Here is a 27,894-nt window from a genome sequence, read left to right as displayed (position 1 = left end):
AGAAGAAAATTTGGAGTCTTGATCCTTGTTAGAGAAATTGGGGAATTGGCCGGGCAGGAAACTAGAGGTGATCCAACCGTCTATTGTGTGGTCTGACCATGAAAAAGAAGTGGCAGACATATCTACCAACGGTTGAATCACCCATAAGGTGGTGAATATGGATCCTCTACTTCTACCTTCCCGGTACTACCGTACATCCTACACATAGTAAGGCAGTAAAGCCCCCGCTTGAACAGGGGTAAGGCGATCTTTTCACCACTCTGCTGTGTCCATTGGGCGCACAGCAGTATCAGACGGAAGTAGAGGATCTCGATTGTAAGGTGGTTACCACATGGGGAGATAATCTCCACTCGAAAATTTGTTCTTATCAAATCCAATAGATTCGATTGCTATGATATGGCAGATACACCTCGCTTAGTACATAACTGTCCAAATTTGATTTCTCTTCCCATTAAATTGATCTAATTTGTCACTATCAGACTTACTTGGCTACTTACCACCTTCTTAATTGGAAAAAACCGATATAATTATCACAATTCATATCTAATTCAAGGTGGGTTAAACGAGTTGATCGTTTTCCAATCCCAAGTTTTTTTTATTTTTAAAAAAGGCCTCTCCAACATTTGGTGGTTTATATTGAATCAAAATATTTTCTTTTTCTTTTCAAACCGGTGATCATATGGATCGGACAACTTTTTCTGTACGGGAGTGTGGCCTATGCCAGTACTCCCATGTGTCTATCTCTCTCCTCCTTAAAACAAGGGAGCAAAAGTGTCTTTTCACATGGGGAGGAGAGAGATAGACTCATGAGAGTACTGGCGTAGGCCACACTCCCGGACAGAGAATTTTTTTCCAATATATATATAGAAGAGATGGAGTCATGAGTTACCCACAAGCACACCCGGCCACAAAGAAGGAGAGAGAGAGAGAGAGAGAGAGAAGAAGAAGAAGAAGAAAAGAAGAAGAAGCTGTGGGCAGCAATGGAAGTTGAGGGTAAGAAAGAGCAGCCGAAGCTGAACAAGTATGCACTTGGATGTGCTATAGTAGCTTCATTGATCTCCATTATATTTGGTTACGGTGCGTCTCTCTCTCTCTCTTTCTTTTTCTCTTTCTCTATTAGATGCTTTAGATTTTCCATTCATAGATGAAACTTCGAAAACACACGCAATTGATTCACAAAATGAACTCTTTTTTCCAAAAGACAAGGGCGACAAGCTAGAAGATAAACTCAATCATGAAATTGATGAAATTAGGCAAGGAGAAAGATCTAGAGAAGAAGGGCAAAAAATCTATTACCTTTTATACTAAAAGACAAATAATTTCCTATTTCCTTTAAGAGAAAGTCCCTATTTTGTTTTATTTTGATAGGGGACAGGCTGGCCAACCCTGGTACCCATCCTATGATCGTGCTGTCCAGACACAGTACTGCACATAATGACCGTCTTACTCCCACTTGGGCAAAACGTTTGGGCAGAGGTAAGGCGAACATTGCGCATAACACCGTGTCTGGGCAGCACGGTCCTGCCGGGCAGCTCGGCAGTAGAAGATCCAAATTGTCCTATGCCATCCTCTCTCTGGAAAATTATCCTCTCCAATTCCTTATAGCCCGACAGTGTCAATGAGCTCAGACCGTTGAATGTTTGAACTGCCACATGTTGGACATCCACACTAGCACTGTCGCCCTGCCGGGCTATAGGAATTGGAGAGGATGATATACCTCTTCTCTCCTCCCCCAATTGAAAAAGATCACTTTGCTCTCTTGTGTCTAGTCTTGTGATCGATGTATATTGTTAGTTTACCAAAAGCTGATGGCATACCCAATCATTTTATATCTAATGCGACCTATTGGTCATAGGTTTGACTTTTTAATCAAAAAACAATATTTCTATAAAGTGAGGGTAAGACTATTTGTAGTGGTGGAAGCGTCGTGCACTAGGCCCTATGTCTTGTCGATGACAACTATACATCTAATTGCACTTTTGTTTTGTAGGATTTTTTCTACTTTTTATTAGGTGCAGATTGAGTATTATTATTATTATTATTATTATTATGGAAGAAAATAGTTTTTATGGGAGATTGTACCGTCCACGCCCAACACAGAGGGAGTGAAATGACCACCCCATCCAATGATGCCAACGTGCGCTCATTGTGCAATGGCCACCCTTCCCACAAAAACACCGATCATTTGTTTATATGTTGTAAGGGAAAAGGCTGGGCATACTAACAGGGTGCCCAATCTATGTCATCCTCTCTCCTGCCCATCTGAAAAAGACCACCTTACCCTCCTGTGTCTAGACATGTGATTGGTGTATGCCGTTAGCTTACCGAAAGCAGATGGCATACCCAATCCTTTCCCATTTTGTAAATTCTTGTTTTATATCTATTGCGACCTAGTGGTCACGGGTTTGAGGAAGGAAACAGCCTTTCCACGAAGCAGGGGATAAGACTACCCACACTGGTAGGAGCCTTGTGCACTAGGTATGCCATATCTTGTCAAGAACAAGTAAACAACTTTGCATTTAATTGCGCTTTTGCTTTATGAGATTTTCTTACTCTTTTTTTTGGATCATTAGTAATTGAATCTATGAAATGAAGATGAATATTAATCCAAGAAATATATTTGATTGAATCTCTTTCTAAAATTTGCTGTAACAGACACTGGTGTAATGAGCGGAGCTAGTATCTTCATAAAAGAAGATCTCAAACTCAATGATACCCAAATCGAAATCCTAGCAGGAATCCTAAACGTATGTGCTCTAGTGGGTTCACTCCTTTCTGGCAAAACATCAGATATGATCGGTAGACGTTACACAATCGTTGTAGCCTCTCTTATCTTCTTCGTTGGTGCAATCCTAATGGGTTACTCCCCAAACTTCGCAATCCTCATGACCGGACGCTGCATCGCCGGCCTTGGCGTCGGCTTCGCTCTCATGATAGCGCCCGTATACTCAGCTGAGATATCATCATCTTCACACCGAGGTGCTCTTACTTCTCTACCAGAGCTCTGCATCACCTTAGGTATCTTAATTGGTTATATCTCTAATTACGCATTCGCGAAGTTGCCGTTAAAGCTTGGGTGGCGTATGATGCTTGGTGTCGCCGCCATACCATCGATTGGTTTAGCATTTGGAATACTTAAATTGCCGGAATCTCCAAGGTGGTTGGTGTTGCAAGGCCGTTTAAAGGATGCTAAGGAGGTATTGTTTGTGGTTTGTGATTCAAAAGAAGAGGCACAATCTAGGTTTATTGACATTAAAGTGGCTGCTGGGCTCAGTGAGAACTGTGATGAAGATGTAGTGATACCATCACAGAAGGCAGCTACCGGTGCTGGTGTTTGGAAAGAGCTCTTGATTAGGCCAACACCAACTGTTCGTCGAATATTTATTGCTGCTTGCGGGATCCATTTCTTCCAGCATCTTACAGGTAAGGTTTTAAATATCCTTTGGTATCCTATTGGTATTAGGAATTTTATCTGCTGCTGTAACTGGAGCGCTGCTGTGCGCATCGTGTGACGCAATAGCGGCCATGTGTGCACAGCGGCCATTAATCAACGACTGGTATTAGTACTGGTATTAGTACATGTAAGAAACCTCATCTTTTATATATAATCAATGACTAAGTTTCCCTCCATCCACGGTGAATGAGAGTCTATTCACCATGGGGCAGGAGAGAGCGAAAGAAACCTATTAGAAGTTGTGAACCCTAGGATGGTGGGTGAATCGTGGACTCGGCTCCTGTTCAGCACCCTGCCCGGGCTGCACATGCAGCGCCGGACACAGTGAGGCATGAAAAGACCAACTCACCCCTGCCCAAGCGCCTTGCCCGAGCAGGGGTGAGGCGGTCTTTTCACGCCTCACCAAATCCGGCATTGCACATGCAGCCTGGGCAGGGTGCTGGACATAATCCTTTTCGGTGAACCGTCCTTTATGGGTGGAGGAAAAAATTTTTCTATAATTAATTGAATGCACTTGTCTCGTTGTATTTTGTTCTCTTTTTGATACATACATGATATGTTTTACATAATACTTATGGGAAAAAGATTGGTACACAACCCTTGTGCAGATACCTTTATACCTTATTCACATAATAAATAGTGGGGTCCATATTAACAATTTTCTTTTCTATTCTGACCATGTGGGTCTCATAAGGATGATTCCATTTTCTAACCCCTCATTGTTTAGTTTGCAAATTCATTCTTACACTCTGTAGAGAATCCTCTCCCCTTATAGTGTTTTACGCTTCAAAATTATATTCTGCATATACCTAAGTATTTTCATATGTTTATTGGTCATATCCATGTATCTAGTGTATCTTTTGTTTCTCTGATACGATACGATACATCTCTTAAAATCACCGTTTTGATACAATACATGATACCAATACTTTAAACCTTGCTTACAGGTATTGAAGCTGTGATCTTGTACAGTCCAAGAATCTTCAAGAAAGCTGGGGTTGTAGGGAAGCAAAAGCTCTTGCTTGCAACAATTGGGGTTGGGATTACAAAGGCAATCTTCATATTGACTGCTACCTGCTACCTAGACAGGTTTGGGAGGAGAAAACTGTTGTTGATTAGTGTTGGAGGAGTTATTACATCACTAAGTATATTAGGGTTTTGTTTGACAATGGTGGATCACTCCAAAAAGGAACTTCTTTGGGCTCTTTCTTTAAGTATTATTTCCACATACATATATGTGGCTTTCTTCTCAATTGGGCTAGGTCCCATTACATGGGTTTATACATCTGAGATATTCCCATTAAGGCTTAGGGCACAAGGAGCTTGTATTGGTGTGGCTATTAATAGAGGTATGAATGCTGCAATTTCTATGAGCTTTATATCAATCTATAAAGCTATAACTATTGGTGGGGCTTTCTTTATGTTTGCTGGTTTTTCGACTTTGGCTGGATTGTTCTTTTTCTTCTTTTTGCCTGAAACTAAGGGAAAGGCTTTGGAAGAGATTGAAATGTTATTTACTAAGGGCTCTGATGTTCAACCTAGAACTGAAGTAGTAACTGTGTAAATTCAACTTTTAGAGAAAGTGTTGAATATAGCTTGTTGTGTATTGAAGATTGATATTTGATTATGTTATACCAAAAAAAAGGGATTTCTTGTTCTTCTCCTCTCTTTCTTTCTCCACAATTACAAGTTTCTCAGTGAATCATGTCGACAATCTTTTTTTGTTTTTTGGATAAAGTTTTTCTTCATTGTCGAGTGAAAGTTCAACCATCATCCAAGGGTTCACATAATCCCTATAAGGGTTCAGAGTGGTTATTGCGCACCATGGTTTTAGTGCATGGTATCGGAACAGATATCAGTAACCTGCAAAATCGATACGATACCGATATGTTATTGGCCTGGATTGGCTGTATCGGATAAAATTACCCCTAGATCTCCTTAAAAAATGAGTTTTCTGACCATTTTACCCCTTGTCCGTACCATGCTACCAATACAGTATCGATATCAGTGACTAGCAAAACCGGTACGTATTGCCCGTATATCGGAACGGGTATCAGTAACCTACAAAACCAATACGATACCGATATGGTATCGGCCTAGATTGGCTGTATCGGATAAAATTACCCCTAGATCTCCTTAAAAAAATGAGTTTTCTGGCCATTTTACCCCTTGTCCGTACCATGCTACCAATACAGTATCGGTATCAGTGACTAGCAAAATCCATACGTATCGCCCGACATGAACGATACGATACCCATACTTAGAACCATGTTTGGCACACCTGTGTCTGGGCGTAAGGGCCACGCTGCCTTCAGGGTTCTTTTACCCTTTATTTACTTATTGGAAAATTTTTTGATTAACTGATATCATTGAGGAGGAGATCTATAAAGTTGGGCCTTGCCCAATAATCTACCAAAAGTCCATTCCATTCAACAAATTAAATTTTATCAGTATTGAGGATTGAGGCCCAAGACTAGCTCAGGGACTTAACTCAAGTTGATTAGATTAAACTGGCCCATTGTAATCTCTACCTTTTTTCTTTTTCTTTTTTTTGGTGGAAAAATCTCTACCTATTTGTCTTGTAATTGAAATAGATAAAAAAAAAAAAAAAAAAAAGGGGAGAAAATCTTGTTGTAACTTGTAACCAAGGTTAGTTACAACAAGATTGTAATCTTATTTTTTCACCCTTTTAGAATAATATTTTTTTTCAATGAGGATAAATCTTGTCGTTTCACATAAAATCTGCACTGAATAATATTTTAATTTTCTAAAAATTCTTTTTAACCCTTGCATTAAATAACTCTTTGGACTAAGACAAGGGACCTTCAATTAAAAAAAAAGTTACAACTTCTTAGTTCACCACTTTGGTATCAACAAATTATTCTTTTGGACAAAAGACCCACTTTGTTACCATACAACTCAACTCGATCACAATAATACCCTTTTTTTTTTTAAAAGGGGAAATTTATTAAACCTCACTAGGAATTTTCGATGGATAAGAGATCCTTGGGAAGGAGTCGTCCTAAAATCCTTAGTTAGGGTAATTCAATTTCCATTTCGCAATACTATAGGCATGTAAGTTCTCTACTTTATAATCTTAAATTTCTTTTACGAGTTTTATATCCATGAGAAAGCAGTTGGGCTTCATGTTCTAAGTAAAGAATTGGAAATTGACAATCAACATTTTGAACTCCAACTTTAATAGTAGTTCTCATCTTGAGTCTGAGTGCTAAGGCCTCACCAACAATTGTTGAAACTGGGTATAAGTGATCTAAAGTAATAGAAACTACGCTCTTGAGCAACATGATCCTCGTCCTTGATGATGGTTTATTTTTCAGTCTCCGCTCTTCTCTTTCTCTCGTGGCTTATGCCGATGCCGATTGGGCCAGTTGTCCCGATGATCAGAAATTCATCTCTAGTTATGACATTTATATTGGATCTCGCTTAGTCTCATGGTGCTCCCACAAGCAAAAGACCGTCTCTCGGTCTTCAACTGAGGCAGAGTATCGATCTATGACTGCTGCTGCTACTGAGTTAGTCTAGGTCCGCTCCTTACTTAAGGAGCTTGGTGTCTTTCTTTCTACATCACCCGTTATTTTGTACGATAATGTGGGAGTTACCTATCTGTCCGCCAATCCTGTATTCCATTCTCGGACGAAGCATATAGAAATTGATTTTCACTTCATTCGGGATATGATAGCTAAACGTCAGCTGATCGTTCGTTATCTTTCTACGGTGGATCAGACGGCTGATATCTTTCTAAAGGGTTTATCTAAAGGGTTTATCTCGTCATCGTTTTCATCAACTTCGTGGCAAGCTTATTGTTGGGTCACTCCCCGTTCGCTTGAGGGAGCGTGTTAGTGATAAACCCTCATAGTTGTGTACACCACCACACACTGTATCATCTCTCATGTAACCCAGTGTAACCGTCCACGTGCTTCTGTTATTGCTTGAGATTCCTTCTTGATTGTATATATAACACTGTAGTTCACTATTGATAATTAATGAGAAACATTCATTTCTACATTTTGATCATTAAAAATAAAGCATCCCAAACCCATAACTCTTTTTGTGGTAAAGATCAGCAATGTATTTATTTTAAAAAGTATAGGGAAGTTACATCTAGAGGGAGGTATAAACCGAAGCCAAATCTGGCCATTCCCATCCCCAACTACAACTCATGTAAGAGCTCATTCCACCCAAACCCTGGCTAGAACCTATAATAGGGTCGACCAGAAGCTTCCCATTCAATAGCCTGAGCGATGAAGGTCGGGGCATTGTTCCAAACGAGGGATACATGTTGAGATGCTGCTCTTTTTGCAAGAGCATCCGCTATAATGTTTACCTCCCTGAAGCAGTGAGTGATCTGCCACTGAATGGAGCTTAAGAATTCAGATGCTGCCCACCACTGCTGCCCAAACCCATAATTTTAGATCTCATTGTTATGTAAGATGCAAACCACGCTTGTTGAGCATAACAGCATCCTATAAATTTGTGGTCGATGATTGTCTTTTTCATTTCACCGAGGGGTCATTTCTCCCTTCCTGTGTTTGGGCGTGCAACTTGACAATCTTCTTTTTTCTTTTTTCTTTTTTTTGGATAGAAAACAGGACTATTCATTCAAGCGCGCCCAACGCCAAAAGAAAGAAAACAATAAACATTACGCAGATAGTTGACATGTGATAAACAAGATTTCAAAACTGACAAGGTTCAGAAACCAGGGAGAGACATATGGTCTTGACATATATGTCATAGGCGGGACCGGTCAGGGGGGAATGGGTAACAACCACATCCCAAGGAAACTCGCTGTAGACACAGCTTACATAATGAAGCACATGCACGAACGTGCCATAAAAAAGGAATACATCAGCAATAAACAAAAATAAAACATCATTTTTTTTGCCACATGCCAGACACGACCCTGGGAGATAGGAAAAATCACATTATGCATGCGGTCCAATGAAGTTCTTGATGGTCGTTGCATTGATTCTAAGGCGCACATTCCGAGTAATTTGCGATGGTGACCGCCCAAGAAGACATCATTTTTTTTCCCTTTCTTATGTTATCTTTTTCAGTTTTACTACTTATCAATTTCAACATGTTCACTTACATTAGTAGCATATCATTTCTATGTACTTCATATATGGTGGGTGAACCATCCTCTATAGATGGAGGAAAACTTTATCCAAATTAAAAATAACTCTGAGGCAAAAGTTTTCCTTCACGGTGAGTGAAAGAAATCAACGAACAACACAGCCAGCCGACCCCATTATTGAATAAAGTCGTTCATACCCCTAGGATTTCAATTCAAGGAAGATTAAGATAGGGAATCCCTAGATTAAGAAAGGGAATCCCTTCGGCATGGGTGAAGGGAAACTCGGTCCCATATTGTGCATGCATGTTTGTTTGATCAGTTGTAGGTCTTCTCACCATTGAATCATCCAAAGAAGACAAAACAAAAAACCACGCACACACACACACTAAGGCAGTGTAGGTCTTCAATGCCCCATTTGATTACCATTTGTGTTAACATAAGGTGTGGTTGCTCCAGTGAAATAGGTCAACCTATTTCAGGTTTTGTATACATGTGAGACCCATTCAGTCTGAGGAAGAGTCTAAAGCACCTGCCTCTATGCTACTTATTGCTACAGGTAAGGTTAGGTGATTATTCTTTTTTGCTTTCATAAATACCCCTTTCATGTATTTTTATTGACAATAAATTGAACTAAGGATGTCAAATTTTAATAAAAAACGAAATCAAACCAAACCAAATAAAACTCGATTTCAAATCAGATAACCGATTTAAACCTTTACGTTGAACAGATGTCACTAGAACCGAACCAAATAACCGATTCTAAACCGATTTACACCCTTAAGTTGAACAGATGTCATTATCTAACCATATGAGTAGGTGATTCAGATTCTCTAAGGAACCCATGATCACCCACTCTATTATGATACAATCTACAAACACCTTGTGTCTAGGCTGCCAAATATCTCATCATTAAAGATGGTAAACCCATCTCATGTAATAGCACTTTCTTTCATATGGCCTCATGGCCAAATCCAATCTACCATGAGAGGGACTGAACATGGACATGATCTAAATCAAATCACAAGTTTGAAATTTGAAGTTGCAGCTTCCAACCCTTTCTCTCCCAATGTACAAAATTGTAAAATGAATGAATGAAGCATGAATCATACATTAAACCCTCTATCAAAATCTACACCTACAAATTGGTGTGTAGTGAGTGCCACTTGGCAGTCCAAGTGACACATGCGACAAAAATGATGATTTTTTTTCCAATTCTGACTTGTATGACCATTACCCATCCACATTATTTGCCACAAAGTTTTCATGGCATTGAAAGCTAACTCTTATTGTACTTAACGTTACGTGTTTGTGAAAAAGTCCAAGAGAAAAGTGGAAGTGGTGGCTTGGGGAATGAGGGTGGCCGGGAATACTTTTCTCTCCTCTTTCTGAGATTCCTATACATATAAATTCTGGCCATGATGAGCCAATGGGTTACTATGACCTCATATTGAAACCATATATCTTCTCCACTTTTGAATGGAAAAAAGAAGAGTGGTCCATGCCCTTTGGCCAAGGTGTGACACTTGTCACAAGTATAAATATAATAATAAAAATAAATTAGGCTCACCATCAGTATAAGATGTGATGTTTAACATAAAAGAAGCAAGGGTTTATAGAAAACGAAACCTAAAATGATGTAAAAAATAATGAAAAGATTTACGTGAGTTGATAAAATTGTTTATGTCTACGGTGAAATGAGATTTGTTTAACTATCTGTTAACAAATTAGGGTTAGGGTTTCAAGTCATTGGAAGATATATATGTAACGCTAGGTTCTCAATTACTTGAGATTACAAGCCCATGAATGCAAAAACTTTCGAACAAAACATCTTCTCCAATAAGATTACAATCAATGAAAAATAGGGTTACAATCGCTCATCCTCATACCTCTCAAATTACAGAACAGATCATCTCGCTATAAATATATAATGAAACCTATCTAGACACATATTACCAAAATACCCATATAACTTTATAAAAAACTCTTAGGATTGCCGCCTCAATCGCACCATAGACCTGCCAGTTCATCGAGATCCCCAATAACGAAAATAACACACAAGATGAATCAATTCCTCCGAACTTTTGAATCTTTAGATATAAAGTGGGTTCCAATCATCTAAATTCCAACACGTGCCTTAAACATATCCCAATCATTTAAATTTAGATAAGTGCCTTAGACATTTTTGGCAACAGGGACAAACATGGCTGTATAGTCAAAAAAGAAAAACTCCATTAATTATTCTTAACAATTGCTTTTTTCTTCCAATATGGTTTTTTCAGTCAAAATGGTTCTGTGCTGTTGTGTGAAAACATGATACTTAAGAAGAATATAGAAAGAAGAGATGAGAGATCAATTTAGAATTTTCAAAGCTCGTGCTCCCAACTTTTGAAAAACTTTAGCTATTTGAAAAGTGATCCTTGTCATTAAAGCTAATCTCATTTGAAGGGTTTCTTCTTCCTCTTTAATGAGGTTCAAACTTTGTAAGAGAATAGTAGTCAAAATGGTTGAAACTGATTAACTTAATCAGAATTTGCGTCTATCTCTAATTGTTTGACATGTAAACAATTGGATAATTTAAAAAAGACAACTGGGCTACAATTCATTGAACTGCACAACAAGGATCATTTATGGAATACATAACTTTGTGGGTTAGTTATAATGTTACTTGGGACATGTTAGGTAAAAGTAGATTTAGATTTCTAGATTGATTCTAGCTAATCTTTAACTTCTGGTTGAGCTGATTAAAAATTTCTGATGATGGCAATGCCGAAGGTGGAGTTTCTAATATTTTCTTGGCTGAGTATATCTACATGTTATAATTTATTTATTTATTTTTTTTTTTTAATTTCATTACTGATTTTAAATCAAAAATAAATTTATGCGAATATCTTTTTTTTTTTTTTTTTCCGTGGGTGGGGAGAGAGATTAAAACAATAACAAAATGACCGAGTTTTCCTTCAGTCACGGTCAAGGGGAATACCTTAATTGATTGTGGTATTCGGATTGACGCGATAGGTTATTATCGACTTCCCCCAATTGGAGGGAGGGGGGGGAGATGTTTTAGGAACCTAAGATGGTGGTTGCACCCTACACTATTGGTGTAGGGAATCTTTCTCTATAACAAAAATGTAAATTTTGTTATTAAAGGATTTTATCATTAGGCAAAAAGTTTCATACACGATCGTGTATGGTGCACGATCGTACTATCAACCATTGGATGGGGATAAGAAGCCGTGTATTGTACACGGTCATGCTCATCTAATGGTTGAAAGCATGATTGTGTACCATACACGGTTGTGTACAAAAACCTGTCCCTTATCATTATACAAAACAGATTAGAATTTAACTAGCTTATTAAGCTCCTAAATTCTTTCCGGGTTTTAAAATCATATTTATTCTAAAAGCTTCTTTGGGTTACAGGACCATTAGGTTTGTGTATGGAGTATCAACAAACTCGTTCTTTGACTTTACTAGTTAAGTCTTTTCTTGCTTGTAACTCATTTTCAAAAGATAACATTATGAGAGTTCTTTCTATTTTTGCTACTACTTTTTACTTCATATGGTTAACTCGAAATAGACCTCTTTTCTTTGGATCCAAACTCAATCCTTCCATTGTCATCCAAGTTATTATTTCTCCTTGGTTTCAAGACTCTAATGTGATCCCCATTGTTGATAATCCTACTCCTTTCTTGGAAGAGTATCTTATGATTTTAATTGAACAACAAAGACTTTTGTGTAAGGAGTGGTTGTATCATCAATATGTGATGGGGTTGGACTCACCTATAGGAGATGCTGGATGGGCATATTTTCTTGTGGTTGCTTTAGATTTTGGCATTGCAAGATGCACACACGAATTCGAAGCCAAAGTCTTCTTCAAAGACTTTAAGATGCCAAAAGGCAAGGATAGGAAGAAGTAGAAGTTTGGTCTGACTGAGAGAATCTGATTTCTTGGCTTAGAACCAATCGCTGCGTGCTGATGTAGGATCCATGCGACCAGGCAGCAATATATCTTGCCCATAATTTAAATACCTGATTTACTTATTCGAATATGGAAGACTTTGAAATAGATGAGAGTGATAGGAAGAAGGAATATTCCACTTATTCTCTCCTAACTTTTTTTCTTGTTGGTAGAACATTTTTTTTTTTTTTTTTTTTTTGGAGTAGATTGTTGGTAGAAGCCAAAGTTGAGACGTACATGTAACATAAAGAAAAAGGACATTCTAAACTTTTCTTTGGTTATATGTTCATATCTATTTTCTTTCTTTGAAGTCTGAATTAGAATTTGATATTATAAGAGTCCTTTGACTAGGAAGGAGTGCCTACCTTCACGCATTTGACTCAAAATAGTGATTAACCATTACTCAATCGGTGTGACTCTTAGTCACACAGTAGGCTGTGTGGCCTCTGCACCAACGCGAGGAGGGGGGATTATAAAAACACGTAGGAACATTTAATAGGGGTGGAATTTTTCATTTCACAGGGATGGGACAGTCATTTTGCTCTTTCTATGCAAGCATCACACAGTCGGACAATCTTCTTTTTCCCATTATGTATCACATCATATAGATTTTTCAATAATTTTAGAGATCGAAAGTTTTTCGTCAATAAATGGTTAAGAGAATCTTTTCATTTATCATGATTTGAGGTTATGATTAGACTTCTTTTTTAATAATAAGTTTTCTTATTCATTATTTTTCTTCTCGTGTCCCATCATCGAAGGTCCAAAATACTTTTCCTCAATCAATTCAGACTCTGGATTAAGAAATTTTATCTTCGTCATGAGTGAAGGAAAACTCAGTCCTAATCACAACGAACCAAAAATCTTTTCTTCAACCTTCTTCAATTCATTATGTTGGATGGGATTCTTTGAGTGCCCATAAGTAGTTTCAAGACTTAGTCCATTAGTGGGGAAAGATTATGGATAGAGAATCTCATCATCATGGATGAAGATTCGAATGTAACTTTCTCCTAAGAGAAAGGTACGGAAAAAAAAATTCTCACAATCTTTTTTTATTACATGAGATTCTTTATTATTTTCTCTCTCCTACTCTTACTATTCTCTACACCATTGTTAGTATCGCACACAAATTTCCCTACACACTAACATCGTGAGGAACCCTCTCCCTAAAGATAAATATCCATTCTTAGGTTGAATAATTTTTTTGGAGGATTGGGGAGGAGGGGGAGGAGGGATATGTGTAATAACCTTGCATAGATCAAGCTGTTTGAAAGTAATTAATGAAAGAGATATTTGTGTGACCATGCATGGAGAAAAATATGCAAATTGGCTGGCTTCCAATGAAACAGTGGAAGGCCTAAATCTGTACTTGTCACACTTTTCTTTCTCCATCATAATTAAACAAACAATTTAAGGCTAAATGAAGTCACTATCTCTAGATTATCATGCATGGCAGGTAATTAATCATTCAAATTAACAATAACACACACTGACCACAGTTTTTTCTGTTTGACTGAGATAGAAATGCCTCAGATATTTATTTTGTTGGTGGGTGCAAAAGGTGCAAGGAAGTTGTAGAGAACTCCTTTGTTTTAATTTGCAATTATATTAATCATTAAATTAAATTAAACTAAACCTCAAGCTTCCTACTCTAATCCTCCTTTAAGGGTCCCAATCTTAGTGATGACCTCATTATAAAAAGATGATGGATACACCAACTGAGTGTGAGAGGAGATGATTTGGAAAAGGAGGTGGGCAAGATTCTACCTGCTAAGTTATTAACAACGGAGATTTCAATCCAAATCATAACTATAGCCACTGAGTAATTATGCAAGTTTTAAAACTATTATGTGTAGAGTGGATGGTAGGTTTGCAGGGTCCATGGGTAATAAACCTTTTTCTTAAATTGGCAAATAATTAAGACATTCGGTTTGGTTTGGTTTGGTTTGATTTTTATTTTTTCGGTTTTGAACGGTCCAGTTAATTTGGGCTAACTTTTGACACCCCTAATTTTGAATCGCATACTTAATCACACCGATTATTGGATGTGTAGTACCCCTTGGATGTCTCATCTAATGATATGTTTTCCATTGTGGAACTTCTAATTTATTTCATGTAGTTTTATAGTTAAGATGTCAAAGTTGATTTCTCAATCTAAATTTTCAAAGTTTTGTATTACTATGTGGGAAAATACATGAATGCTTATACTTCATGGGTACATCTTGTTGTCACCAAAGTGGTAAAGTCAGATGTTGTATAATCTTGTTTTAATTGCCCATTGTTTCATTTCCAAAAATTATTTAAGTTGGGGATAAAAACAAATTTTAAAATAACTTGATTTTTTATTTTTGTAAAGTAATAATTTGAAAGTTACTTGTCATTATGTAGTGTCATTGTCACATGTGAAATAATAAGATTTATCCTCATTGAAAATACAAGTGTATTATACTAAAAGTAAGGATGTTAATTTAGAATTGGAATTGAAAACCAAACCAAAATCGAGCTGAATTGGAAAAAAAAAAAAAATGGTTCTATTTTGGTTTTGAAAAGTGTACTTTCATTCGATTTATTTTTGGTTTTAGAATAAAAATCATCAATTTGAACTAAACTGTATACATTGAAGCAAATTGAACATAAATCATACTAAATCTTACAATGGCATGTCTTTGTTGAGTTTTGTGAAATTATCTACTATGAATTTCTTTGTCGTGTGTGTAAAAGGGATGAAAATTACTGGACTCACATTTTTATACTGTATCTGCGCTTAAGGTCCATTGTTGATCTTGAAATTATGAAAATTATTTGGTTTTGGTTGGTATATATTGTATTATTTTGAACTAAGTTGAAAACATTTTTGAACTGAGTTGAAAACATATTTGAATTGATTGACACCCTTAACTAAAGAGACAAAAATGTAAAATTACAGCTTCATTTTTACCAACTTTGATTGCATCAAGATTTTCCCAAACTTTTTTTTGGTAGAAAATTTTCCCAAACTGAATAGATAGATGGATGAACATGTGAAAGTCAACTTAATCAAATTTTAAGTGTCAACTAAACTAAAACATAAAAGACATTAACTTATAGCCACATAGAGAGGAATATCTTAATAAGCTACAAAAAGAAACATTATCTCTTATCATTATTAATGTTCTTGGTAGACTATCGCTTATGAAGGAAGGAAAAAAAACTCAAATCATGTTACTTCACCAAAAATGACGTAAAACGAAGCATAATTTAAGGAAAAAAAGATTCCCATGAGGTTGGAGTGGTGATTCCTTCTCACATCATCTCATCTAATAAACCATGGAGTCCACGTTGATACTTTCTCTCTCCTCAAACAAAATGTGATCCTATTAAACCAAATTGTCTCTCACCCTCTCATCGATGCAGTTTCCCACGATCGCATCAAGAGAAGCCCTATACCCATAACAACTTAATTATTTTTTTAAACTCTATATGGTTACATGAGTTATATTTTATATAAATATTTTCTATTAATATAGTTGTTAACCGATTAACACGCCATAGTGAAAGGCTAACTCTAATTAATTTTGATTTTCAAAGGTATAGCAATAGAATATTGAGAATAATAATGTGTCCAGTTCTTTGTTCAGACAAGTGGCCAGAAAAAAAGTCCACCATTTTCTTTCTCTTCCTAGGTTGGACACCTAAGTACCTAACCCTCATAATGCAGTGTTATAAAAGAGGGAAAGAAGAAGAAGAGGGACTTCACAAGAAAGCCAGAGAGATGTAGAGAAGCCAATGTAACATATTGTGGAAGCATTATAAAAAAAACTGAAAAAACAAAAAGAGAGAAAAATGTTTCTTGTAGGGGAGTGTACCGCCAATGCCTACACAAAGAGGGCGAAATGACCGCCTCACCCTCATGAAAGGCAAAAATACTAACCCTATTGATGTCTCGCATGCGTTCTCATTGGCCCCCGGTGTGTGAGGGGCCACACTCCCCCACAAAGAACTCATTTCCAGAAATATATATAAAAAGGGATTAGGGGGAGGGTTCTCTGAGCAAGTATGGTATTCTATACCCACTGTTATTCATTTTTGGGAGAATGTTCTCTGTGATGGGAGCGCAAGCTGCGCCCAGGCACATGGGGTTGGGCGCAATGACCACCTGCCCCCCGAAGTGGCAAGCCCATGTGTCTGGGTGCAGCCTGTGCTGCGGCACAAAGAACATGAACCCCTTTAATTATTTTATTGAACTTTAAAAAAACAATATAACATTTTTGTGTCAATTTTTCTCCTCCTCACATGAAATGATCTCGCTGCCCTCCTATGACATTTACCATTTTGATGCAACCCATGGTGCGTTCCCCTAATGCCACTTGTTCGGAGAACCTTCTCCCTATTCAATAGAAAAAAATGTTCTCTGAACCTAAAAATGACCTTAATGCTCTCCTGTGTGTGAAATCATTCACCTCATTGGTGCACTCCTCTGTGCCACTATTCACTAGCGCAGAGAAACCTCTCACATTTTAATATAAGACATAGACACCCAATACAACAGTTTGGGACTTTCTTGTCTTTTTTCAGTTGCATGACAAGCATAGTCAAATATACTGCATCTCCCCTATGTCTTATATCACTTTCGTCTAAATGTTGATCTTTATCGTTAATAATCTATTAATCTTAGTTTGTTATTGTTCTAATGAGATTCTTTGTCAATAAATGCTTGTTGAAGAGAAAAATGAAAACACGTACACCGAAACTTAGGCACTAAGTACGCCAGCTGAGACACAAAAATAATTGAAGGGTCACACGTTCCAATGTGGTCTTCAATTTCTTATGACCATCTTGAAGACGATCATGAGATGCACGTCTTACCACATATATTTATATATCCAAGAGTCCAAGATTCAAGCTACGGCACCATATGACAGCTCTTAACAGATAAATCCAAGATTTCAACTTTAGGTTGATTCTATGATCCATTTATCTATTTATTTACTGCTGTCTCTTAGTATTTGAGATTATCCACTTCTTTGATTAAGCTTTGACTTGTATTTCTTGTGTTTACAAAACAAGAATTAATTGGGGGAAATGTTATTTGCCTAATGGGGTTTCAACTAGTTTAGTATGAGGTAGATTAAAGGGTTTGATTTAATGTGTTTCATCAGTTTTAGAGTTTTTGACATATCGATTAAGTACCTAACATTTGGTATCAGACATTGCAATATTATTCGAGTCACGAAAAGGATTACTTAGGAATGGGCTAAGGCAGGGTGGAGCAACAGAAGTGTGGTAATCTGTCATGCGCTTAATGGGGCGTGATCTAGTGTATGAACACTAGCTAGATTGGTTAAAGAACTTGATTTAACGCATTCCATCAGCTTTAGAACTTTGGAACTTTTGGACCAAAAAAACCCACAGATTCTATGTCCATACAAACGTCACAATAGATGCTTTGGTAGGATCAGTTGCTTTGAGACCCTGATTTTGGTCGATTCAAATGGCCGATCTTTTAGCTTTTTCTAAGCTTTAGACCACTCTAACTGATTCTGGTTGGATCGGCAAATCAACTGATTTGAAATAGAATCGATCGAATCCTATCCTGATTCTTGTTGTCTTGGAGCAGGTGATTCATACATGGTTTCTAGGGTTCAGATAGAATCTAAACAATTCTCAGATCGATTCTGGCCAATCCAAAACAAAACACATTAGAATCGACTAGACCCGATTCAAATACCGAATCATTATTTTAAAACCTGGTCATATTGGATTGACCCAACTTCAACTTTGCACCCTTCCTACTCAACTTGGCTGCTACATGTATTTTGGATATGGAACGAAGATCTCCACTTTAAAAAAGAGGGTGACCTATGAGGATTTTTTCTTTTTTCGGGGTCAGAAACTATGAAGATTGAGTACAAGTCTACCAAGAAGATAGACACGAACAAATACACAAAGAAAGCTATGAGCCGCCACCCTTGAATCCTTTGAACCTAAAGTGCGTTTGGTGGATCCTTAGGATTTACATCAGAAATCCATTTTATGGGTGGAAGCATCAATTGAGACGAGATTTTCTACATTTCATGAGGGGTAGAGTGGTCAAAGTCGAGCAAGGACTCAGTACCGACAATAGTGACAGTAGCTTTCTATCCCCTCTATTCATCAAATTCCTTATTCCGGCTGTGTCTCAGTCCCAATGTGGCTGATCATCCTCTCGGACCAGCTACTTATCATTGCCTTGGTAAGCTATTGCCTCACCAACTAGTTAATCAGGCGTGAGCCCCTCCTTGGGCGGATTCCTCCTTTTGCTCCTCAACCTACGGGGTATTAGCAGCCGTTTCCAGCTGTTGTTCCCCTCCCAAGGGCAGGTTTTTCTTTACATTTCTTCCTAGCTGCTTGGCCTGTAGTAGGTATCTGGTTCACTGCTTTAGGTATTACCACCATGGCTCTACCTTTCTGAATGAAACCGAAGGAGTGCCTCATTATGATCTGGATTGCATCCTTATCATTAATTTTGATTACTTATCACACCTCCCTATATTTGGGCACAGGTGCCGTACTGTCTTTCAAGGTTCTTTTTCCATATTAATAAATAGGTCTAAGAAATTTGCTTGCAGCATGACTTCTATGTCCAAGTACAGTTCAGCACGAAATGACTATTGAGCCCCTTGTGAAATGTAAAAATCCCAGCCATGTTGATGTTCCCTTGCGGATTGTGATTAGCCTGTGTGTTTGTGCAAATGCCATGCTACCAGGTAGAGAACCCTCTTCCTAATAAATAATAGGGAAAAAAGACTCTATACAAGAGTGTGGTTCCTACGCCAAGACACAGGATGAGACAAACTGATCACACCCCCCCTGAAAGACGGAAATCCATTCTTATTGATGCTTCTACGTGTGCTCCTGTTGACCTCGTGCTGATGTAAGGCCCTAAATAATATTCCACAAATAAGGACATTTCATATTTCCATTTCTTCCCCCCCCCCCCCCACCCCCACCCCCACCCGATTTTTGTAATCATTAATGCATTATTATTATATTGAAAGAAAAATCCTCGCGACACCAGAGTGGGATTTTCCCCCACTCTCTTTTAAATAATGAGCCCTGTGCTTCACGTTAATATTGATTAGTGTGATTTTTTATTCTAGTCTCATATTATATTATAAGTTATGCAAAAAAAAATTTTAAAAAAAATTCATAGGGGTTTTTTATACTCTATGGAATGTGGAGGGCTCAGATTCACCATTACATGGATAATGGATCACACACCATTGATTTCCTAACAAGGGAAAATGTTCTCAGTGTCGGGGATTTTCATCCTTTGGAGTGCGGTGCACTGCCTAGTGCACCACACTTAAGATTCCAACCTTAAAACATGGGTAATGGCATCTTTTTATCCTCTCGAGTATTAGGTGAACGGTTGAATTCTTAAGTATTGAGAGGATAAATTTTCTTGTGCCAAGGGCACAGACTACGCCCAGACAAATGAGGATGGCAAAATGAGAACCCCACCCCTTGAATGATGAAAATATCGCCCCCATGTGTCTAGGCACAACCTGTGTTGTGACACAGAGAACATCAATCCTATTAATAATTAGGGTCTCCAGGCGGTTCTTGTCTACTATTTAAACAAGTGGCAAGTAATTGTTGTTTAGTCGTGTAATGACTACAACAGTGTAGGAATCAATAAGACTGAATAAGATTTTTTAATTCACTAACAATTGGACGATAATTTCAAGCGATCCTCTGTTTGGGCGTTGTGACCACACGACCTGTTAGTCTTTTTTTCCCTAGTTTTTTCCCTTAAACAAATCACTTAATAATTAATAATTAAGTCTGGTTCCATCTAATGATCAAAGACCTTAATCCTCTACACATGAGACAAGTGTCTCATTTGGGTCTAGGTGGACCGGCTTAACAATGCTTTTAACAAAGAGAAAGGATTTGATAAATTGTCAATAATTGAAGGATGGGACAGAAAGGGAAGTAAAACATATATATTTTGAAAAATACAAGTAAGACAGTAGATGGGCTGATTATTTTTTTTATTTTTTTTTTTTAAATGATTAATCAGCCCATCTACTTTGACCCACGAAGTCGGCAAAATGGGGTCCACCTTTGAATCTAGGAGCATTAAACTAAGTGGACCAAAAACAAACCAGAAAAAATAGCCCATTTCTACCTTCTCACTCCTTTATTGAAAATAATTTTGTTTCTTTCTGTTTGACTCGCTTGACTTAAAAAGTTAAAAATCCGAAAATGTTTACCACCGCTTCATGTTCTCAATTTCGTCACCATGGACCCACATAAGGCAAAAGCGATACACAATATCCCCTCCACCCAAATTCTTACTCTTTCTTTAGACCATCTAAAGATGGTTTGTTCAGCTGCACTGTGAACGCTGGGTGAATGGGTTTAGTCTCATATCGGATGTGTGCGTGTGATGTGTTGTGTATATTCGTCATTTCATAATTCTGGAAGTCAATTAATTTTTTGGGATTGATGTGTGATTGGTGTAATTACACTTTCATAAAAATAAAAAATAAAAAAACAACAAAAGATGGTTTGTTCAAGAGATTGGGTTTGGTTTTCAATTTCGGTCCGACGTGATCCAATTTTCAACTTGTTTGGTTCAATTAAACTTTTGGTCGGTTTGACTAGTTTAGTTTAGGGTTTGACACCTCTAATCTTTGTTATTGCTTTTTTTTTAAGGTACTTATCCCTTTTCGTAAACACAATCACAACTAGTAAGCTATGTTTGTAGTTAATCTTAGGATACCATTCAATTATTTATGGTGGCAAGACTCGTGCACGGGAGATTTCCCCTATCGAGGGATCTTCATCCTTTGGTTTTTTGTCCGGTACAGTTCATCCAATTCCTCTCATAGGGGGTAGAAATGACCACCTTACCCCCTGTCAGAACACACTGCCCGGATAAGGTCCACCCACCTCTTATTGGAAAATTATCCTCTCAGGTTCCCTGCCTAGTACAGTTCCCTAGTACCTCTAATAAGAGGACGGTGGACCCCATCTGGGCACTGTGTTCAGGCAAGGGATAAGGTGGTCATTTTTGTCCTCTATGAGAGGAACTGTACGAACTGTACTGGGCAGCGAACCTGAGAGGACAAAGATCCCCTCTTATTAGAGGCATTAAGAACTGTATCGGGCAGAGAACCTAAGTGGATAATTTCTCTCTATCGAGTATGTCTTATAAGAGGGTCTTTGGTCATGTCGAATGAACATTTTACCCATCTTTTTTTTGGTAAGAACATTATACCAATCGAACTGTACTCAATGCAGACGATGCATGAAAACTATAGCCAGTATCCTCCATCATCGCTCATCTTCCTGTCCCCCGTTTCAAATGGAAGGAATCATCCATGATATCCTCTACCTTGCTGCGACACGTAATTGCTGTAGTTTTTCATATATTCCTAGAGAGATTAATGGCGTAGCCCATTCCTTAGCCCGGAAGGCACAGTCCGTGGCATGTCGGACCTGTTGGCCGTGTTCCACTCCTTGGATCCTGGAAATTTGTAATCAGGACTCCTTGGCTTCTTCATGCCTTTATCAATGAATTTGCATTAACCAAAAAAAAAAAAAAACACTATAACCATTATTACAAGAGTTATTATAATTGCAAAAGAACAGCCTTATTGCCCGAAAGAGATGGGCACCCCGCACCCCCAAACTCCAAAAACAGAAAAGTTGGCTCCGCCGTGTAAAGCAGTGGGATAAAGAATGTTTTGGATGTGACTTTATGGCTTAAGTGGATCTGTTTACTTTATGTGTTTTTCATGCCTTTGTTTCGATAATTTGGATCCTTTATGATCGGGCAATCAAACGGCCACGGTGCGGCCTCACCCAGGCAGTGCATGGATCCCACCTGGGTAAGGTGTTTAGGCAGTGGGTGGAGTGGTCATTTCGATCTTGCCTGTGTAAGGCCGCACCTTGACCGCTCAGCTGGCCTCCCGTAAAGGATCACGCTCAAAATTTGAAATCACTAAACTAAACTACTTCATTTCATTTAGGCTCCTTCTATCTAAAAGTAAAGTTAATGAAAAAGATGAAATTAAAACACACATAAAATAAATTCTTTTTTCAAAGATGAAATGTTATACTTCTCATTCTCACTACTATGGAGACCGAGGAACGTATTTAAAACCCTTAAAAATTGTATTTATCTATTATGAATAGAATGCTTTTAGAGATGGCTCAATTTCACCAAAAAGAAAAAAAATGCCGGCTTAATGTATTTCTATTTGATTTTAATTAATTTTGATTTAAGAGAAAATCTTATTGTAACCAAAGTGGTGAATTTAAGTATTTGTAACGATTTTTTCCCCTTCTACTATAACACATTTTTTTTCTTCAATAAAAGTTACCATGTCATTTAACATAAATATCACATTAAATAATTTTAAACTTTTAAAATTTTTTTTAACCCTTATATTAATTACTGCATTAAATAACTTTTGAAAATAAATCAAGGGACAGTATCAGTGGGGTGGCGGTGTACATCCGCCGACACAGCAAAGGCCATGTGTGCCACCTGGCCTCTGCTGTGCCGTCAGATGTGCACCGCCGCCCCACCGGTACTGCAGAGGATCGATCCTCCTAGTTCACCATTTTGATAACAACAAGTTGCACAACGAAATCATAATTGACGGCCAATTAAGCTAATTCAACCATTGAGTTTTCCCAATATACAAAAAAAAAGGGGGGCTATTATGAAAGAAAATGCTTCATGATGTATTGTTTTCTTGCCACGTGACAAATTTAAATGGCATGGAATGATCCATATGATATAAAACCCCATACCCATGTAAGTAGTCAAAAATTAACTTGAAACAAACAATGGAAGTGATTAGGAAGTAAGTCTAAAACTTACTTGATTTGAATTCTGTTTTTTTTTAATAATTTATTGATATGAAGATCAACAAAGTGAGCGTGGGTTTCATTGGAAGAGAAACAAAAGGAAGGGAAATGAGATCAAATTAATATTTAGAAGAAGTTTTACTTCACATGTTTGTGTAACCAACTCTAAAGCATTCAATATGATTGTATTAAATTAAATTTTATTTCGTAATCAATTCCTTTTGAATTGAAATATAAAATTAATATAACATATGTAAATTATAATTCCCAGATATGGCAAGAGTTTTAGGTAAGTTACATAATCTTGATCATCTGCATTTTCTTTATCTTTTCTTGCCACGTGACATCTTATATTGACATCTGATTGACAAGTTAAATGATCGGCCGACCGTCCATTATAAACAGCATAGCCTTTCACTTATAGCAAACATGAGTTATGAACTTTCCTCTCATAATCTCTCTCATATGCTAAAGAAATACACGACTCTCAGTATGTACTTTCCTTTAATTAATTATTTTTTTGTTAAACATGTAAGTCATTGTTTTCTTATCATTAAATTTATTGTATTCGTTTTTTACTATTGACTTGGTGAATAAGATGTCAATATAAGTGAACAACTCCTATGAAAAACCAATCCCCGAAAAAGATGGAAGAGTGTATCAATGTGAATCCCAAAATGCATTATATGAGAAGGCGTGTGAAGAGACCCTTAGTCATTTTTCCCCTTTTCGCCATGAGTCATTTATTAGGTTATCCAACTTTGATTAGTGATTAATTTAAACATGCAATTAAAACTGGGTTCATTTAATTCCTTTCCTTCCATCAAAAAAAAAAAAAATGGGTTCATTTAAGTGATTTGGAAGAACTATAGCGAAGCGGTGAAAGTTTCAAACCCACGTGATATCCTAATCTTGAAAACCCTGGTGTACAGATTCGTCATTTCACATGAGATCCGAATATTGTTAAGCACATTTAAGTAAATTCAACTACACTCTCAAACATGTGGTATGTCAGATTCTCAGTATGTGGGAATGGAGGAGATCGATTGTTACGTGAGGCTAATATAGCTCGTAGACTAGTACAGTCATTTGTCTTCGTGATGATGTAAGCCTCAGTCCCCCATTTCTCTATTTAAACACTCCAAGTCTCGAAGCTTGGAGAGCTCAGAGATAGAGTTCTTTCTTTGCCCCCCCCCCCCCCCCCCACCACCCTCTGCTACTCCAAGTTGAGGCGGGTAGCTCTTTGACAACTGCTCTCCTTCTCTGTTTTTTCTCTAAGAAGAAAAAAAATGGCAGAATCCAAAGCTTCTAATAATGCAGCTTATGGACCACCGGAGGTGTTTCAGTCTCCGGGAAAACGCCCTAGAAACAAATATGCTCTCGGTTGTGCTACCTTGGCGTCCATGACTTCAGTTCTACTGGGCTATGGTGAGTATTTATTCTTCTAAACATAACTCTATATAGAGTTGCTCCTTGTTTCCTTAATTTTTACTTAATTTGTTTTATGCTCAGATATTGGAGTGATGAGTGGAGCAGCACTTTTCATCAAAGACGATCTGAAAGTTACCGATACACAAATTGAAATCCTACTTGGAATTATCAATATCTACTCTCTTATTGGTTCAGCAGCAGCTGGAAGAACATCAGATTGGATCGGACGTCGGTACACCATCGTCTTCGCCGCCGTAATCTTCTTCGTAGGTGCTCTTTTAATGGGTTTCGCCACCAATTACGCTTTCCTTATGGTCGGAAGGTTCGTTGCTGGTGTCGGCATTGGTTATGCTCTCATGATCGCCCCTGTTTATACGGCCGAAGTTGCCCCAGCTTCGTGTCGAGGATTCTTAACTTCCTTCCCTGAAGTCTTCATTAACGCCGGAATTTTGCTGGGTTACGTTTCCAATTTCGCGTTCGCTGGGCTTTCACTCCACCTAGGATGGCGTCTCATGCTCGGAGTCGGAGCGATTCCATCGATATTCTTAGGGCTTGGTGTTCTCGCCATGCCCGAGTCACCGCGTTGGCTCGTTATGCAGGGTCGACTCGGAGATGCCATCAAAGTTCTTGACAAAACATCCGATTCCAAAGAGGAGGCTCAGTTGAGACTCGCCGACATCAAGGAAGCCGCACGGATTCCGCCGGAGTGTAACGAAGACGTCGTGGCGGTACCGAAACAGAGTCACGGTGAAGGTGTATGGAAAGAGCTCTTCCTTCACCCTACACCAGCAGTGCGACGTGTCGTAATCGCAGGCATTGGAATTCATTTCTTCCAACAAGCTTCGGGGATTGATGCTGTGGTGTTGTATAGTCCACGGATCTTCGAGAAGGCCGGGATCCACGACAAGAACAAGAAGCTTGGAGCGACTGTAGCCGTTGGATTCGTGAAGACGATCTTCATCTTGGTCTCTACCTTTTTCGTAGACAAGGTTGGACGGCGACCGTTGCTGCTAAGCAGCGTAGCAGGCATGATCCTATCATTAGGGTTTCTCGGATTCGGGTTAACGATGGTGGATATCCACCCGAATGACAAGCTGGTGTGGGCCATAGCGATATGCATACTGATGGTGTTGGCTTACGTGGCGTTCTTCTCGATAGGGATGGGGCCCATCACGTGGGTATATAGCTCTGAGGTTTTTCCGTTGAGGCTGAGAGCACAAGGTTGCAGCGTCGCCGTGGCGGTGAACCGTGTCACGAGTGGTGTGATATCTATGACATTCTTATCTCTGTCCAAGGCCATCACAATCGGCGGCGCTTTCTTCCTATTTGCCGGAATAGCTTTGGTAGCATGGCTCTTCTTCTTTACATTCTTGCCGGAGACACAAGGGAAGAATCTAGAAGATATGGATGCTCTGTTTGGCAAGTTTCATTGGAAAGAGTCCCTCCACAAGAAGGGCAACAATGGAAGCAAAGAAACCACCTCTAATGGAGATGTCCAGTTAGGTAATAAGGCTTAGTTAATTAGTTTTTAATACTTAAATCTTCTTTGGTAATACAAGAAGTTAAAATATACTCTGTTGTAATTACCCTTCTGTCCTTCAATTTGCCCTCTTTTTTTTTTTTTTTTTCTTGCCCTTTCGGATTTTAGTAAAGTAGAGGCACGAAAAGACAAAAGAAAAAGTCCGTGAGGTGGTATTGATGTATGCCTCAACATTGAAAGCCATTATCAATGTCTCCTCCATGAAATTATATGTGAATGAGGTTTGTTTGGTGGGCACAATTTGGTAGTGTCTTTGGAGGTAAATAATCATTTTGTTGTTATTATATGTGAAGTATCCATGGGAATTGGGTGGCCCATGAAATCGTTCTGAACAATATTGAGTCAAATCCATCTTAGAATCAATTGAAATCACTCGAAAATCGATCAAACTCCGTTTAATTCGCTTAGTTATACATCGAGAATTTATTTTTGGGTAAAAAATTTGCATAACACGAGTTTAATTACAAAATTACATGCGGAAATTCCTCATAAGACTCAGATTATTGTCACACCACTTCATGTAAAATGACTCATATATACCCGATCTCTATTTTAATGTTTTTTCATAGAGAGAATGTTCTCTGCGCCGCAGCGTAGGCTGTGCCCAGACACATGAGCCTGCCATTCAAGGGGCAAGGTGGTCATCGCGCCCATCCCCATGTGCCTGGATGTAGCCTACGCTCTGGCATAGAGAACAACGCTATGTTCCCCTAATATCTCTCCTCCAACGTATGAAACTACACACCGGCGTTGAAGAAAACTCATTTAAAACCGAATTTTAAAACCCTTAGTCCACTCTCCTTCAACATATGACCTTTTCTAAGGACAACTACCATGTGGGATTCATATCTCTAAACATATCCTTTGTATAAAAGAATCCAATTACTTGGCAGAACTGGCAATGAACCATCAGAAATTTATTTTTAATTTATTGCGTGGGGTGTTTATCTTAGGTTTGACTTTAGTAGCATTGGGGTTCACGGGTGGATACCGTTTTGTCACTTTCGTTTATATGTAAATTTTAGGAGAATTAAAAATTGGTAAACAACGCATGTACTTGTATCGGTATATATTAGACCGTATCGGTCCAAGACTAGACAAAATTTCAATAAAAAAAAAAGGGGATTACATATCAATCGGTATCGATTTCCGACGATACCAATATATATACATATAACCCAGTCTCACTGTTACAAATTAGCTAAGGGTGGGAACATATATAAAACATCATATGTATCTTAACAGTGTGAATTTGGCTTTACTTATTTGAAAAGAATGAATCAGACATTTCTTATGATTGGGGAAAGTGAAACAAAAGATGAAAATATAGGCAATGCATGGCAAATGCTCAATTTTTTTTTCTTTGAAAATAAGATTATTTATTAATACGTGTTCAACGCATGGAATCCGAGTTATGCGAATGCACCATCGAACCGTCAAAGCCTTAGCTTTGGGGACCAGAATGGTAAAGGATCCATATACATAGACAGTTCATTAAATGTTCTTGCTGGTAATAATTTTATATCTTCTAGCTTTAAAATTTAGGAAAAAGAACGTTAACCAATCGT

The 27,894-nt window shown here is 38.1% G+C and overlaps 1 protein-coding gene across 3 annotated transcripts in view; it reads left to right on the top strand.

Annotated features, from left to right (window-relative positions):
* The window catches only part of LOC122662005 (probable polyol transporter 6), a 29,947-nt gene extending 3,591 nt beyond the window's left edge, over positions 1–26,356 (top strand). Inside the window, exons 1-3 of one of the 3 annotated variants that reach the window (XM_043857544.1) lie at positions 923–1,077; positions 2,656–3,423; positions 4,402–5,031. In XM_043857544.1, coding sequence (XP_043713479.1) covers positions 981–1,077; positions 2,656–3,423; positions 4,402–5,018 — 1,482 coding nt within the window. In that variant the 5' untranslated portion in view covers positions 923–980 and the 3' untranslated portion in view covers positions 5,019–5,031. Of the gene's footprint in view, positions 1–922; positions 1,078–2,655; positions 3,424–4,401; positions 5,032–24,637; positions 24,784–24,867 lie in introns of those variants that run through there. The other 2 variants (XM_043857543.1, XM_043857545.1) reach the window with 2 other exon arrangements.
* Positions 26,357–27,894: the final 1,538 nt, after the last annotated feature.

The sequence above is a fragment of the Telopea speciosissima genome, chromosome 5 (assembly GCF_018873765.1).
Source record: "Telopea speciosissima isolate NSW1024214 ecotype Mountain lineage chromosome 5, Tspe_v1, whole genome shotgun sequence".
In the NCBI taxonomy this organism is placed as follows: Eukaryota; Viridiplantae; Streptophyta; class Magnoliopsida; order Proteales; family Proteaceae; genus Telopea; species Telopea speciosissima.
The sequence above is the reverse complement of the archived record's forward strand: the minus strand, read 5'-3'. Positions and strand labels throughout refer to the sequence as shown.